The following is a 12990-nucleotide window of genomic DNA, read 5'->3' as shown; positions in this document are numbered from 1 at the left end:
GCTGACCGCGAGCACACGCGATATTAATAGCCGGCACCTCGAAACGAACCGATACGCGATCGTCAAACGACGCGATGTGTTTGCATTAATAACGTCGTAACGTTATTCGCGCAACAGGGAAGAGATGTATCGACAGACCACGATCCCGACGTTTATTTAACTTGGGAGGTTAGCTGCGCAGTCGTTAACGAACCAGCGCAAATATTCTTTGGCCGCGATCCTTTGAACTGTAAATGTCAGGACAGTGTCACGCAGCGGGGTTCCGTCTCTCTCCTCTCTCCTCCACCTGGCCGCGACGAGTCGCGACATCGCACGTCGCGGAAAATTTTCAAACCCGGGACCAATATGTTTTTCCTCCGTGGAAACGCCGAGAGCTACGAGGAAAATTGCGCGTTTGTCGAACATCGATGAGGAGTGTTTGCGATGCTCTTCGACGATGCCTGTGCGTTCGTTTCGAAGCAAGAAATATGTAATTCGAGTGGAGGCGTTGGTTATTTTTAGAGACACGCGTAAGACTTGGTTCCTCGTTTGTCAGCACAGCGATAAGACGTTTGACGAACGCGCGTCATCGCGTCATAACTTTCGTTTTCTTGGAAAATCGGTCGTTTATATCTATGCCGGCCGCCTATTATCCGACGCGCGGACCAACGAATCGCGCGAGAATTTGTCGCGTTGCTCGCGGCTCGCGATTGTCGGGAACTAGCGCGCGCGAAACGATTCCCGGAAAAGCTGTTAACTCGCGTTCTTCTTGATAAGGACACGACGCAAACAGGGCTATGGGATTTATTGGGAAATCGGCCATGTTGGTGGAATATTCCTCGGTAGATCGTAGGAATGGTGCGCCTCGGTGGTCGGTTTTCCCTGGAGTATATCCGGTACCGGGCCGATGTCGCGAGGGGAAGGTGGCGAGCCGCGTTCCGTTATGGAGTATCGAGAACGAGCATCGAGTAAGAATATCGTGGAGGCGAATGAAGTTCTTGCGCGTTGTTCCCTGGCAGCGGGTCCGATCGTCCCGCGAGACGTAACATGCGCCATATTTTGCTCGAGAACCAGAGCAACGTTTAGCTTTTTTTCTCGGGGAACGCGGATCACGGATCGCAACCGGCTCTCTCTCGATATCCCTCCCCTCTCGAAGCGCGTTTCGATCTCTCCGGTTCGCGAGTTTCTCGAGAATTCTTGTCCGCGCAACCAACGTTCTTGTCCTTGCTGTTATAGTCGTCGTCCGAGGTTGGAATCCTCGCCCAAATGACGATGTCACCGGTGCACGACTGTCCGCCCGTATTACCTTGGAACTCCTTCTTTTTCTTCTGGTTCGTGCGGAACGAAAAGCAGGAGCATCCATGGCCGCGCACCAGCAACGTACACGGGCGCGAGCAACCGCCTTAACGGAATTATTGCCATTAAGGTCGTTGCATTCCCGAGAGGCCGTCGTGTACGCGCCCCGGCATCCTACCGACGCAGAACTAATGATCTTAATTAACGTTTCGTAACGAAGGTCGCTCGGACTGTTCTCTCCTCTCCTCTCCTCTCTTCTCCTTTCTACCCTTCGCTCCACTCTCGCGTCCGTTTCTCTTCGTTTCTCGTTCCTCTTTCCCTTTCCCCCTCTCTTCGGCGTCTTGTTTCCTCAATTTTTTATATCAAACTCTTTAGTCTTAGTCCGCCGTTCGTCGTCTCCCGTTCTTGCTCCTCTTCTTTCTGGTCCCGAAGGAGGGAAGTCGCGGTTCCCACTGTCTGCGATACTCCTCGGTTCGTTCTTCTTCTTGCTTTCGCTCGTTCGTCCTCTCCGTTTCTGGTTTCTTCTTTACTCGTGTCCCCGTAGACCGTGTCCCGTCGGTGGTAACTCGCCGCAATGAGCACGGAGATTTAATTATAGCAACCACTTCGATAAGTTTACCTTTCCGGCTCCATGTTCCTTCGTATCCTTGCAATGCGATCCGCTTGTCCTCGGAGGCAGACACGTACGATTCCGGCATCGAGAAACGAAAACTTTGCTTACCGATCGATCTTTCGTTTTTCCGCAGGACCGTTGGAAATCAGGTGGTGATGGATCCGATGCTCATCTGCAAGAAGACTAGGAGACTGAAGGGTAAAATGGCGGACATCTGTCGCAAGGAACCCTCCCTGTTGAAGGAAATTGCGAGAGGCGTCCAGGTCGGAACCAAAGAGTGCCAATATCAATTTCGAAATCGCAGGTGGAACTGCACCACCATGAGGAGGTCGCTGAGAAAAATTTTATTGCGCGGTAAGTAACCTTCGTTTGACGTCGATCCTCGTTCTCTGTATGCGAATTCGCGTGGAAGAAGGACGATACACGCGCTCCAGGCAGATTACACGCTTCCTTTCAGGCCCGCAGCTCCATTCGTTACGATTAAACGCCGCGCCGGTGACTAAACAACATCCCTTGAAGGAGAAGGTTGCTCCTTCAACGGTAACCGCTTCATTCGAGACGAATCCTGTCGATGCTCGATCTGGTATTACTCGAGTTATCGTCGAACACGCGCCATTACTTTCAAATTAACCTCGATGAGGCTATCACGAGCGAGGGAAAGCGGTCTGGACAAGCGGTTTTTGTCGGCGCGATTGCGTAACAGTCGGTTCCATTAATCACAGAAATTATTTGCGCGCTAGTCGCCAGTTGTGTCACGGTAAACGTTCGTGTTGCTTCTCGAAATTCGTGACGACGTCAACGCTTCGTTCCCCGGCGATTCTTCTCCTCCGAATCGCGTACGAGACTTCCGCTTCGCACGAGCTTTTTCGTTCTCGTCTCTGTGGATTTCACGCCGAACGCCCAGCCTCGTGAAACTTCTGCTTACGTCGTACGCGCAGGTAAATGGAACCGCGTAGTTGGCAAAGGGAAAGACATCGTCCGGAATAGCGTGCTAGAATTCCGACAGGGTTTCGGTAACGATGAAGATACGGCGCGTAAACGGTTGCCGAGGTAAATGGAACAAATTGAACGTCGTCGAGGCAGGGACGGGCTCGTGTCCGAAGAAAAATTCTCACGTTGAGTTAGCGTGCGCATTCGAGAAGAGACGAGAGGAGAGCGAACCTGTCCGCGTGGCTCGCTTAGTTACCCGTCCGATGTATTAATTCCCGGTGATCGAGCACGACAACTAAATCGAAGACAGCGTGTCCAATAGGCCGAACTGCTCTCTAGGTTGCGCTATCAGATCGGTACCTTTTGGTAGCCTGACAGATTGACACTGTTCGTCGGATATTAGTGGCAATATGTTTCCTTAATTAAAGGCTTCATTGCCAGCGAGGCCGTCCTCGAGGACCATTCCAGATCCTCTGCCCGTTTCTCTCTCTCTCTCTCTTTCACTCTCTTCCCTCTTCTTAATCTCTCGTCCTTCTTCTCTTTCTCTCCTTTTCTCTTTGCTTCTCTACGATCGAAAGATTGCACGATCGATACGATCGATCTCGTGGTGGACTGGATGCGATTCGTCGATGGATCGAGCAACCCACGGATACGAATATCGGACGCGTAGATTCCAGACCGGAGGATCGATGATCGAATTATATCCGACACTGTCGGCGATGCCTGACAATCGGTGTTCGCTCCCTCCAAGATTCCCAGCAGATACGATATACCGTTTTATACTCGATTTGCTGCTCTCGGTTAGTTCGACGCGAAACCGACCGGCCAACGGGTTAATTAACTCTGCCGGACGATATTTGCTGCGCGCGATGTTCTTGCCACGAGATGGAATTCGCTAAATCGAGTTTCGATACCGCACACGGCGACGCGTCGAGTCACGTTAATATCGGAGAACTACCGCGGTCGACGAGGACGACGACGACGACGATCGAGGGAAGCAGCGAAAGGATCCACCGAAAAGGATCTAATTTGCGGTTCAGCTGGCACTTACGAGCTTGCCTCACCCCATAAAAACGATACCGCGTCGTAAACACGACAAAGTCCGATTACATTATGCTATGTCGAGGAACCGTAAACTCGCGGTGGCCGGCTATGCCGTAAACAATTAACGAGCTTTCATCGCAGCAGACTTTTTGCGCGAAATTCGTGTAATCGCCGTGCTTATTCGCTAAACATTGTAATTACCGGTGGCACACCCGTTGCTTGACACGGGTTTACAAGCCGGTCAGTAGCCGCTCCCGTTTTTCCCTTGGCGTTTTCGACCGAGTTCCGAACGCACCGTCACCGAAACGGGACGTCGTGTCCGATGGGAAAGGTCGAGCGACAGGTACATAAACCCTGGCTGCCGGGTGCATTATTGGACGATGCGGATCGATGACAGGGGCGACCATGTGTTAACCGGTCGTTTCGGGTGACAATCCTCGACGTCGTCATTTATCTGCGACCCCGGGCGAAGACAGCTCGCCCTGGGAAGTCTGCGGTGAGAAATATACGACTTTTCGGCCCACCCTCGACGCGTTCAGCCGTACAACGATGCTTTTAACGTTCGGGGGTGAAACGGTCGTGTTCCTGTTCGCACGAATGCAGACATCCTTAAATCTTTGATTGCACGTTAAATACGTTCGGAATATTCGCGAGTTACGTTCACTTACGTGTTACGTCTTTCGTTTATCTCTTTTCTTCTTCTTAAAAAGATGTATCTCTCAAACGGAACTAGATTAGTCGAAAAACGACGGTGTCCATCGTTCGGCTGTTTTCGCTCGATCAACGCCGCATTCGGGGAAGGAAATCGTAATCGCGAGCTATGAAGGATCGTGATGGGAGGTCGAGATCGAGACTGGGTGAACAGGAGGCGTCGATAGCGGAGGAAAAAAAGAAGAGAGAAATTCGTGGGAGCGTATCGAATGGTCGGTTATCCGTGGATCCTGGAGACGAGGTGGATCGAAGCGAGGGAAAATTCCTAACGGGCGAGCGCATAGAGAAAAAGCGAGGAGGAAGGCACGCTACCGGCGGCGCCTATCTTAATTCTCGATTGACGTTTATTTATCTGGCGACGTTTAATTTTTATGGGCGCGATCTGGCCGATAGGTTAGCCTCGCAGGTAGCTCCTGCTGTGTGGTCCGAGTCCAGAAGAGATCCGAGGTTGGACTGGTAGAACATTCGTGGACGAGCAGCACCTCTTAATTGAGGGGTGCCGCGTGTCGCGATAAGAAGAACACGGGCGTCAAAAACCCGTGGAAAGAGCTACCAGGGGAAAGGAAAGGAGGAAGGAATTTATTGTGCTGCCACGACGCGTTCGTTCGGTATCCGAAGGGCAAGGATTCAGCGCGGCTACGGATCCCCGGATCCTCGTCTCGATACCGTGTGCCCCTGTCTCGACCAAATTAAGAGAGTGGTTTTCTTCGTTCACCCGGGATTCCGTAGCGTATTACTCGGCTACGAAGGAAACGGCTCTCTAAAAGCGGCCTCGTCGAATCAACAAATTGCTCTTTCTTCTCCTCGATCGAGAGGCGGAGTCGGGAGCAGGGACGATTTTATTCGACCGTCGAGATTTCAAAGCCCCTTCGAACACCGATTCCCATTCGAACCCTCGAATCGAAAATTCGAGGTATTTTCCCGCACGCGCGAACCATTCCCATTCGAATAAATGGCCGTATCGTGGATCCGCGTCGATATTCACAAAGTTGGACTATTGAAAAATTTCGCTGAAGGATCGCGAACGTTCTGTTGCTCCGCCGCTGTGCACCACACGATATATAATACATACACGGTCGCCCGTATATTCCATTGCCTCGGAAACATTCTTTTCGTCGATGTTCCTCGGCTCTAACGAGGATGCTCACCTTGGCGCGTTAATAAACTCGAGCCACGTCGCGCGATTATTCCGTCCGCTCGGTCCTTCTTTTCGCAACGTTTCGTCCACGATAATTACCGCGTTCTATTTTAGTTCGGCAAGAATACGCAGATTTTTGTCGTCGTTGGCGAAGGTGAACTCGTGCTCGTCGATTCACCGACACGATAACGAGCAAACGATTACGCGGACAACCTGTTCGCAAATAAGCCGTCGAATATCTCGATCAACGTACGGACGCTCGAGTATCAACGATACGAAATAAAGAAGGTGGTTTCCGCTTAATAAGACGGCTCGTCGACCAAGGTGGTCCCCAGGTGTGTCGCTGTTGCGTTTCTCGCGTCGTTCCACTGCGGCCTAAACACGCCGGAACGCGTCGAATCGTTTCGCGAACAACACGCCCGCGGTTCTAGCTCCTTTCTTCGAGAGAAGAGCGAAGACACGACGACGAGACAAGAAGGAACGGAACGAAACAGCACGGGACGATAATGAGCCAGCTAAAAGCGATTTAGCGCCATGGCGCTAAGTGTTTTGTCGCCTCGCGAACTCGGTGCTAACTAATGCGGTTCGCAGAGGACGCAGACCGCATCCCTCCTTTCGCGCCTCTCACCTTTACCGTTTCGGACATTCGTGAATCTACCAGCGTGTTTCGTTCGCGTACTTCTCCGTGCGTAGCCACTGCCGCACACGTCGTTCGTTTATTAACGTTAGCTTTTCTCGATTCTTTCGCCTCGTTCGTGTAGACACTTTCGCGCGAACGTTTCGAGGAAGCTGACATTTTTATTCGACAACGTCTGTATCGGCCTGTAGACAAAGTATCCCAACGGACGGTCGAATTTAGTCGTCGGTCCTTATTGTTCGGCGAATCGCGCGGAACGTAATTGACACGGTGGAGAGAAACGAGGGCCTGCGGTGGGTCGGAGCGAGGCCATTTTTACGATTTATCCATGACTTTGCAACGGCGAGGTGTGGTAGCTGCGTAGTCAGCAACCTCGCCACAGGAAACGACAATGCACGATTCATGAGCGCCAATTATGGGGGAAGCGTGTCTTCCAAGTGAAAAGGGAAAACTCAATTTTTCTCGCTCGCAGCGCGACCGAGTACACGTTGCAAGGAAGGGAAATTGCCCGTAACTAAAGCGACGCCTCTGGGTGTCTACTGACCACACCGGAACAGTACTCTTTTTCCTCCGTCATCGTCCATTCTTTCCTCCGTTGTTCGCCAGTTTGCCACCCGCATACCGATTACCTTACCGATTACCCGCTTACCTTTCTGTTCGAAATAGCGCAGATTCAGATAGACGCACGATCCAGCGTTATCCCGTAAGCGATGTCATCGGTTATTCGATAAGCCGTTGATCGCTCGAAACGGCAGAAGGAGTGTTTCGCTTCCGATGCGATCGATTCGTCAGATTAATAACGAATCGGTACTTTTCCAATGGACTGTACTCGAAAAAGCGGAGGAGACACGAGAAGACGCGAAGCCGGTATCTCCCACAAAGGTTTGACAATAGCAAACAGTTTAATGTCCCGTACGTTTATTGTATCTCGGCTACCGTGGCTTTAACTCGGATCGGTAGCCGGAGAAAGGGTGAAAGGAGGCGAAAGAGGGAGACGGGATATCGGGAAGGAAAAGGAGATCGGAACACTGGGACAGATCTGTTATTCTGTTAGACTTTGGCCGTTCGCCGGTGACATTTGAATGCTTGGTCGATTTTACGTTGGCGAAGGGAACGCCGGAGGAAGAAGAGCCGGGAGAGAAAACGAGAACTTTGAGTTCTCTCTGTCGAACCGTGTACTACAGGGCCGTCCCCATTCGGGACTTTCTCGAGCGGCTTCGCGATTCTGCCCGGCTCCTCGAAACACCAGCCGCTTTTCCACGCGAATTCCGCGACGTTGGAATCGTCGCACGGTCTAGATCCGCGCCTGTGTCGACCGTCTCGAGACGACCGAGAGAAGGAAAGGAAGAAAGAAAGAGAGGAAAGAAACGGAAGGGACGGATAGACGATTCGCCGTAATTACCGCGGTATCTGCGAGCCGAGAGGTTCCTTCGGCTGGCAAAGTACGAGTGCGCGGAACGACGGGTGTCGAGCGGGGAAAGAGCGAGACGGAAGAAGAGAGAAATTCCTGCGAGAGAAGAGAATCCAGCGGTGATACGGTGCGCGGCTCAAAAATTCCACGGAATCTCGGGAAAAGGCGAGTGGCCGTTGCCGCAATTGGTCATTGGGCGATTTTTGCTGGCATTCATGCGTCCGTTCTCGCTGTATTTATTGGAAAGGTTTCTCTCGTAGGATGCTGCTATACACGGGGGTTAACTAAACGCCGTAAGCCGTGCCTCTTTTCTCATTCGATATTCTTCTCTTTATTTACGAGCGCTTCCCGCGATTTATCTTCTCTCTCGTCTCTCCGTCTTCGTTCTCCTTTCGGTCGATCGGCGCGCGCACGCTACTCGTAATCGCAGGATCATCCGCAATTAGAGCGTACTCGATGAAACGCGGGGGTAACGCGATATCCGGTTTCGAGAGCGATTCGATTGAAAACAGCGGTGCCGATCGAGAGAGCAGATTTACATACCCGAGCCGAGCGATTTCGCGAGCGACAGACCGATCTATTGCGCAGGAATCGGCGCATCCACCGCGATAAATCGCGAACCAGCGAAACAAATCACTCGCCGAGTCCGATCGATGGTATCTGGTCGCGTCGATCGTCCGTGTCCGCGACATAATTCCTACAATGGCAGCGCACACGGTGCACCGTTGCAAATTACACACTTGCATAATCCATCGAACCGATTAATCGTCGCGCGACTCGCCACAGACACGTATGACCGAGTACGCGATTCGCCTTACGGCCTCGACTTTCGTCGCGACCGCGACGGTTCCGTTAAATCATCCACCCTGATCTTTCGTTTCGATCGCTGGAACGAATCTTTCCTTAGAATCGGTGTACCTTCGATGCACACCTTTCCACCAGCGTCCTTCGACCACGTTGAACATTCGCGAAGACGTTTCACCGAGCGTCGTACGATCGACGCGTCGTCCGTTTAAGGCGAACACGTCGATTCGTCGGTCGGTTGCATTTCACGCTGACCCGTAGACAAGAGTTACGCGTGTCCCGTTAAGCGAGCCGTGTAGCAAAAAGGGGCAACGACGGCAGCCTCGGTTGCGTATAAATACCGCGCGATGAATCCTCGTCACCTTATATAATCGACGAGCAAACGGATTACGACCGATCGGAGACGATGACGAACGACACCCAGCAACGGAGTAACGAGATTCCACGAATACCACGCTCCTTTTCTCTGCGTTTTCTTTGACGTTCAACGAGGACTAACGACGTTCGAAAGCTCGATGGGACGGTGTTCTCGATGGAGCGAAATGCTTCGCGAGTAAACGCGAAAATCAGAAGTGACGCAAGAGTAAGAGAAGGCCGCGACGAGTTGAAAGAGGAGGCGACTACGGACAGGAAGAGGGATGAAGTCGAAGAAAGAAGACGAAGACGACGACAAAGAAGAAGCAGAAGAAGAAGAAGAAGAAGAAGAAGAAGAAGAAGAAGAAGAAGGCCACTCGCAATTAAACACGGCGTAAGTCTCGCTCCGAGGATAATGCCCCGGAATGCTGATAATTGGCTGAGCCGTCGGGGCGACCCGAGAAGATGGGCGCTCCGTGCACCTGGCAGCACTGCAAGATCATCGGCTCGCGATCCCTCGTGTCTAATTGATTCCAAGTGATTTATATTACCTGCCGCTCTTCTCCGCCTCGAACATTCCCGGCCCTCTGTGCCACGCTCTTTTACCTTTTCTTCGCCACGAACGTCGCTCGCTCCATCGTCCAACGTACATCGATGCGTCGACGTAGGTACCGATAACTCGTAGATCCTATGCGAATCATCGGCGATCGAGGGCGTCCGGAAGTGGAAGAAAGATTCGACGGTTGCATCGCGTCAAAGGATCGCGAGAAGAAAGAAGAAGGAAGGAGGAGGAGCAAGGAGAAGGGAGAATCGAAGGATCGCGATCGAGCGAACGACGCGAGCAACGGGTATGAGGCAAAAGGCAAGCAGCGGAGATGCGGAACACGGTCAGGGAATACAAGCTCGGAGGCAGGAACGAGCCAGGGCCTTTCGCTCTCGAACCTCGATATCAGATCGCTCGTATAAAACTATCGTATCGTTTAAATACGCACTGAAAGGTGAGGCGATGCATCGGAAGATACGCGGGCGGTGGCAGGCTGCCTCTCGGCTGCGTCTTCTCGTTCCGTCCGTCCGTCCGTCCGTTCGTTCGTCCGTCCGCGTGTCGATCCGCGCCGAAGATACCCGGCTGGAATCCATGGGAACCACGGAGAACCGAGCTTAACGCGTATAACCCCTTCCCAGACTGGCGCAGACCAGAGGCGAGCCACGCCGCCACCGTCTCTCCCTTTTCTTGCCCTCGCTACCCTGGTCCGCTCTCCGGTTCTCCTTCTGGCCAGCCCCGCAGCCCCGTTTCCTTCGCTGCGGCGCGCCGTTTCCTCTCTCGCGCGTTTCCTTCCCGATGTCGTCCGAGATTTCGAGGCTCGATCCACGCAGCCGCGCCGCGCGGCATTAGTATTCGCGACTGGTTTTCGCTTAAACGTTCGAAAAGGATAATTGCCTCGCGGCGCGGAAACGCTTCGAACGGCCGCTCGGCTTCGATTCGATCGCTGCTCCGGCTTCCACCGATTGCCGACAGATACGCGCTCTCGATACTTTGACGGAGGGCACCGATTCCGCTGCGCTGGCCGCGCAACAACTCGACGCACAGCTGCGAGTCCGATCGCGCGCCCGCGCCTCCAAAGGAATCGGTAATTGGACCCGCATTCCGCCTTCCGATTATAAGTTAATCCGCTAATGGGCCAACGCGGACTCGCGAGATTCTATCGCGGTTCCGCTCGCGCAAACTTTGATCGCGCGGGAAACCAGCGATCGGGTTGCCTGCGGGATCGTAGATTGGAAACGTCTAGAGGCGGGAGAGAAACGGAAGGAGTGGGAACACAGGGAGGCAGCGGGCTCGTGAACACGCGGAAATAAAGGAAGGGTATGGAGAGGATTTGCAAAACCCGGATGCTCGGACAGGTGAGAGACAATGGGTGACATGGAGCCGTTGGACGGAGGCGGTGGTAATCTGCCGTTTTGAAAAGGGGTGGAACCTCCGGCGTGCATTGTCCGCCTAATGATGGAGTGGAGACGTGACAGGTGAAACTGAATACACACGCCACCGAAATCCGACGACCTCGTTCTCTCCTGCTTGGCTCGCTCTTCTCGCGTCGCTGCCAGAATCCCTCGACGACCGTCTGTCTGTCCACTTGGAAACGTCGAGTCTGTCGCAACCAACTCCGTTGCTGCCGAAATCCTTCCGCTTGGAGGGCGCGCCCTTTCTTTCCTCCAGGATTCCGACGTCCGCACGGTTTTCAGACGCGAGACGAAGTCTATGCTCGTCGTTCCCCTCTATCGAACGTTAAATTCGTTTCCGTCCATTCAGCGAATACTCGATTAACGGACTTATCCTCCCTTTTGCAATTACCTCGTTCGTCGTAATCCGATTTCTTCCGTTCGGCAGTCTATCTAATCTGGAAACGCGAGGCTCGGGAATCTCGAAGCTTTTCAGGGTCGTAAAGAACAAACGGCCGCTAATCGATTCTCGTAACTCGTGCCGATGTTCGCAGATACCAGGGAGACGGGTTTTGTGAACGCCATCACCGCGGCCGGAGTAACCTACGCGGTGACCAGAGCTTGCACCATGGGACACCTCGTCGAATGCTCCTGCGACAAGATGACGGCGAAAGGTAAGCAACGAGTTTAGATTTCTTGCTACGCAACCCTGAGACTCGGATCTCGCGAACATCGCGAATTGCGCAGGTAATCGGCTCGGTAAATTGACCCGTACCGCTGAAATGGAGAAGAGCCTGCCGACCGAGGGTGACTGGGAGTGGGGTGGATGCGGCGACAACGTAAAGTTTGGATTTAAGAAGTCACGGGACTTTATGGACGCCCCTTACCGCAAGCGCAGCGACATCAAAACGCTGGTGAAGCTGCACAACAACAACGCCGGTCGTCTGGTAGGCAACGCGCGCTTTCCCGTTCCCCGAACTTTCACGGTATATCGCGACTGCTTTGTTTTTCTCTCGTCTCTGCCGCAGGCCATCAGGGACTTTATGAGCACGGAATGCAAGTGCCACGGACTTTCGGGATCATGCACGGTTCGAACCTGTTGGCGGAAAATGCCTGCGTTCCGCGACGTTGGCAACAGGCTGAAAGAGTCGTTTGACGGTGCGGCGAAGGTGATACCGAGCAACGACGGCCACAGCTTCATCACCGAGGGGCCGACCATCAAGCCGCCGGACAGATTCGATCTGATATACAGCGAGGACTCGCCGGACTTCTGCAAGCCGAACAGAAAAACGGGCTCCCTGGGCACACAGGGACGACGATGCAACTCCACCAGTCAAGGGGTCGACGGATGCGAGCTGCTCTGCTGCGGTAGAGGCTACGACACCAGAGTCGTCAAGGAGAAGATCAGCTGCGAATGCAGGTTCCGCTGGTGCTGCGAGGTCACTTGCAACACCTGCCTGGTTAAGAAAACGGTCAACACTTGTCGCTAACGAGTCGCCTGTCCACCGTTAGAATAAACGTTTGTAATATACGCGACGCGCTGTCGAACAGTTTGGACGCGAGGGTCGAGTCGCGAACAATCAGTCGTAAATAAGTCGCGAGCTCGATCGTTCGCGTCCCATCGTTCGAAGCTTTCCAAGTATCTCCAGCTGTTCGTTTCGAGCGTTTCGCGCTTTGCTTGCTCGCGGCGCGCGAAACGATCGTCGCTTTACTCGCTTTCGTTCGACTTTTGTCGACACGCCGCCTTTCAACCTCTCCCATTCCCCCTTTTTGCCCCCTTGCGCTTGCGTTCTCCGCATTTACTGTACATAAGACTGAATGGACGAAAGTTTATACTGTGCAGCGTGAAATGCGAATAAAAACGTGTATCCCCGGCCGAATTTTCTTTCGTTACTTTCGAAACATGGCACCGCAATCGCGTCGATCGACGATCGACCGGCACGTCGATCGCTGCCGCTCGTAGACGTCGAGACATCGACTAGATCGAGCGACTAGAGGGCGAAGCTTTTCCTCCAAGGTAAGTCGAGTATTTCGCATTGCATATAAAACCGAGAAAGAAAACGGGCTGCGGCGTAAAACGGTTGGAACGCGTGCTCGTGAAGAGCGGCGAATGCCGGGGGCCCCAGACCGAGAGGAAA

The 12990-nt window shown here is 53.2% G+C and overlaps 1 protein-coding gene across 3 annotated transcripts in view; it reads left to right on the top strand.

Moving 5' to 3' along the window:
• Positions 1-12728, top strand: part of LOC117211507 (protein Wnt-6-like) — a 54367-nt gene extending 41639 nt beyond the window's left edge. For all 3 annotated transcript variants that reach the window (XM_033455460.1, XM_033455461.1, XM_033455462.1), the window contains 4 exons: positions 2022-2242; positions 11407-11526; positions 11600-11799; positions 11881-12728. In XM_033455460.1, coding sequence (XP_033311351.1) covers positions 2022-2242; positions 11407-11526; positions 11600-11799; positions 11881-12342 — 1003 coding nt within the window. In that variant the 3' untranslated portion in view covers positions 12343-12728. The remainder of the gene's footprint in view (positions 1-2021; positions 2243-11406; positions 11527-11599; positions 11800-11880) is intronic.
• The last annotated feature ends 262 nt before the right edge of the window (positions 12729-12990 follow it).

Source organism: Bombus bifarius, unplaced genomic scaffold, assembly GCF_011952205.1.
Source record: "Bombus bifarius isolate JDL3187 unplaced genomic scaffold, Bbif_JDL3187 scf7180000008239, whole genome shotgun sequence".
In the NCBI taxonomy this organism is placed as follows: Eukaryota; Metazoa; Arthropoda; class Insecta; order Hymenoptera; family Apidae; genus Bombus; species Bombus bifarius.
The sequence above is the reverse complement of the archived record's forward strand: the minus strand, read 5'-3'. Positions and strand labels throughout refer to the sequence as shown.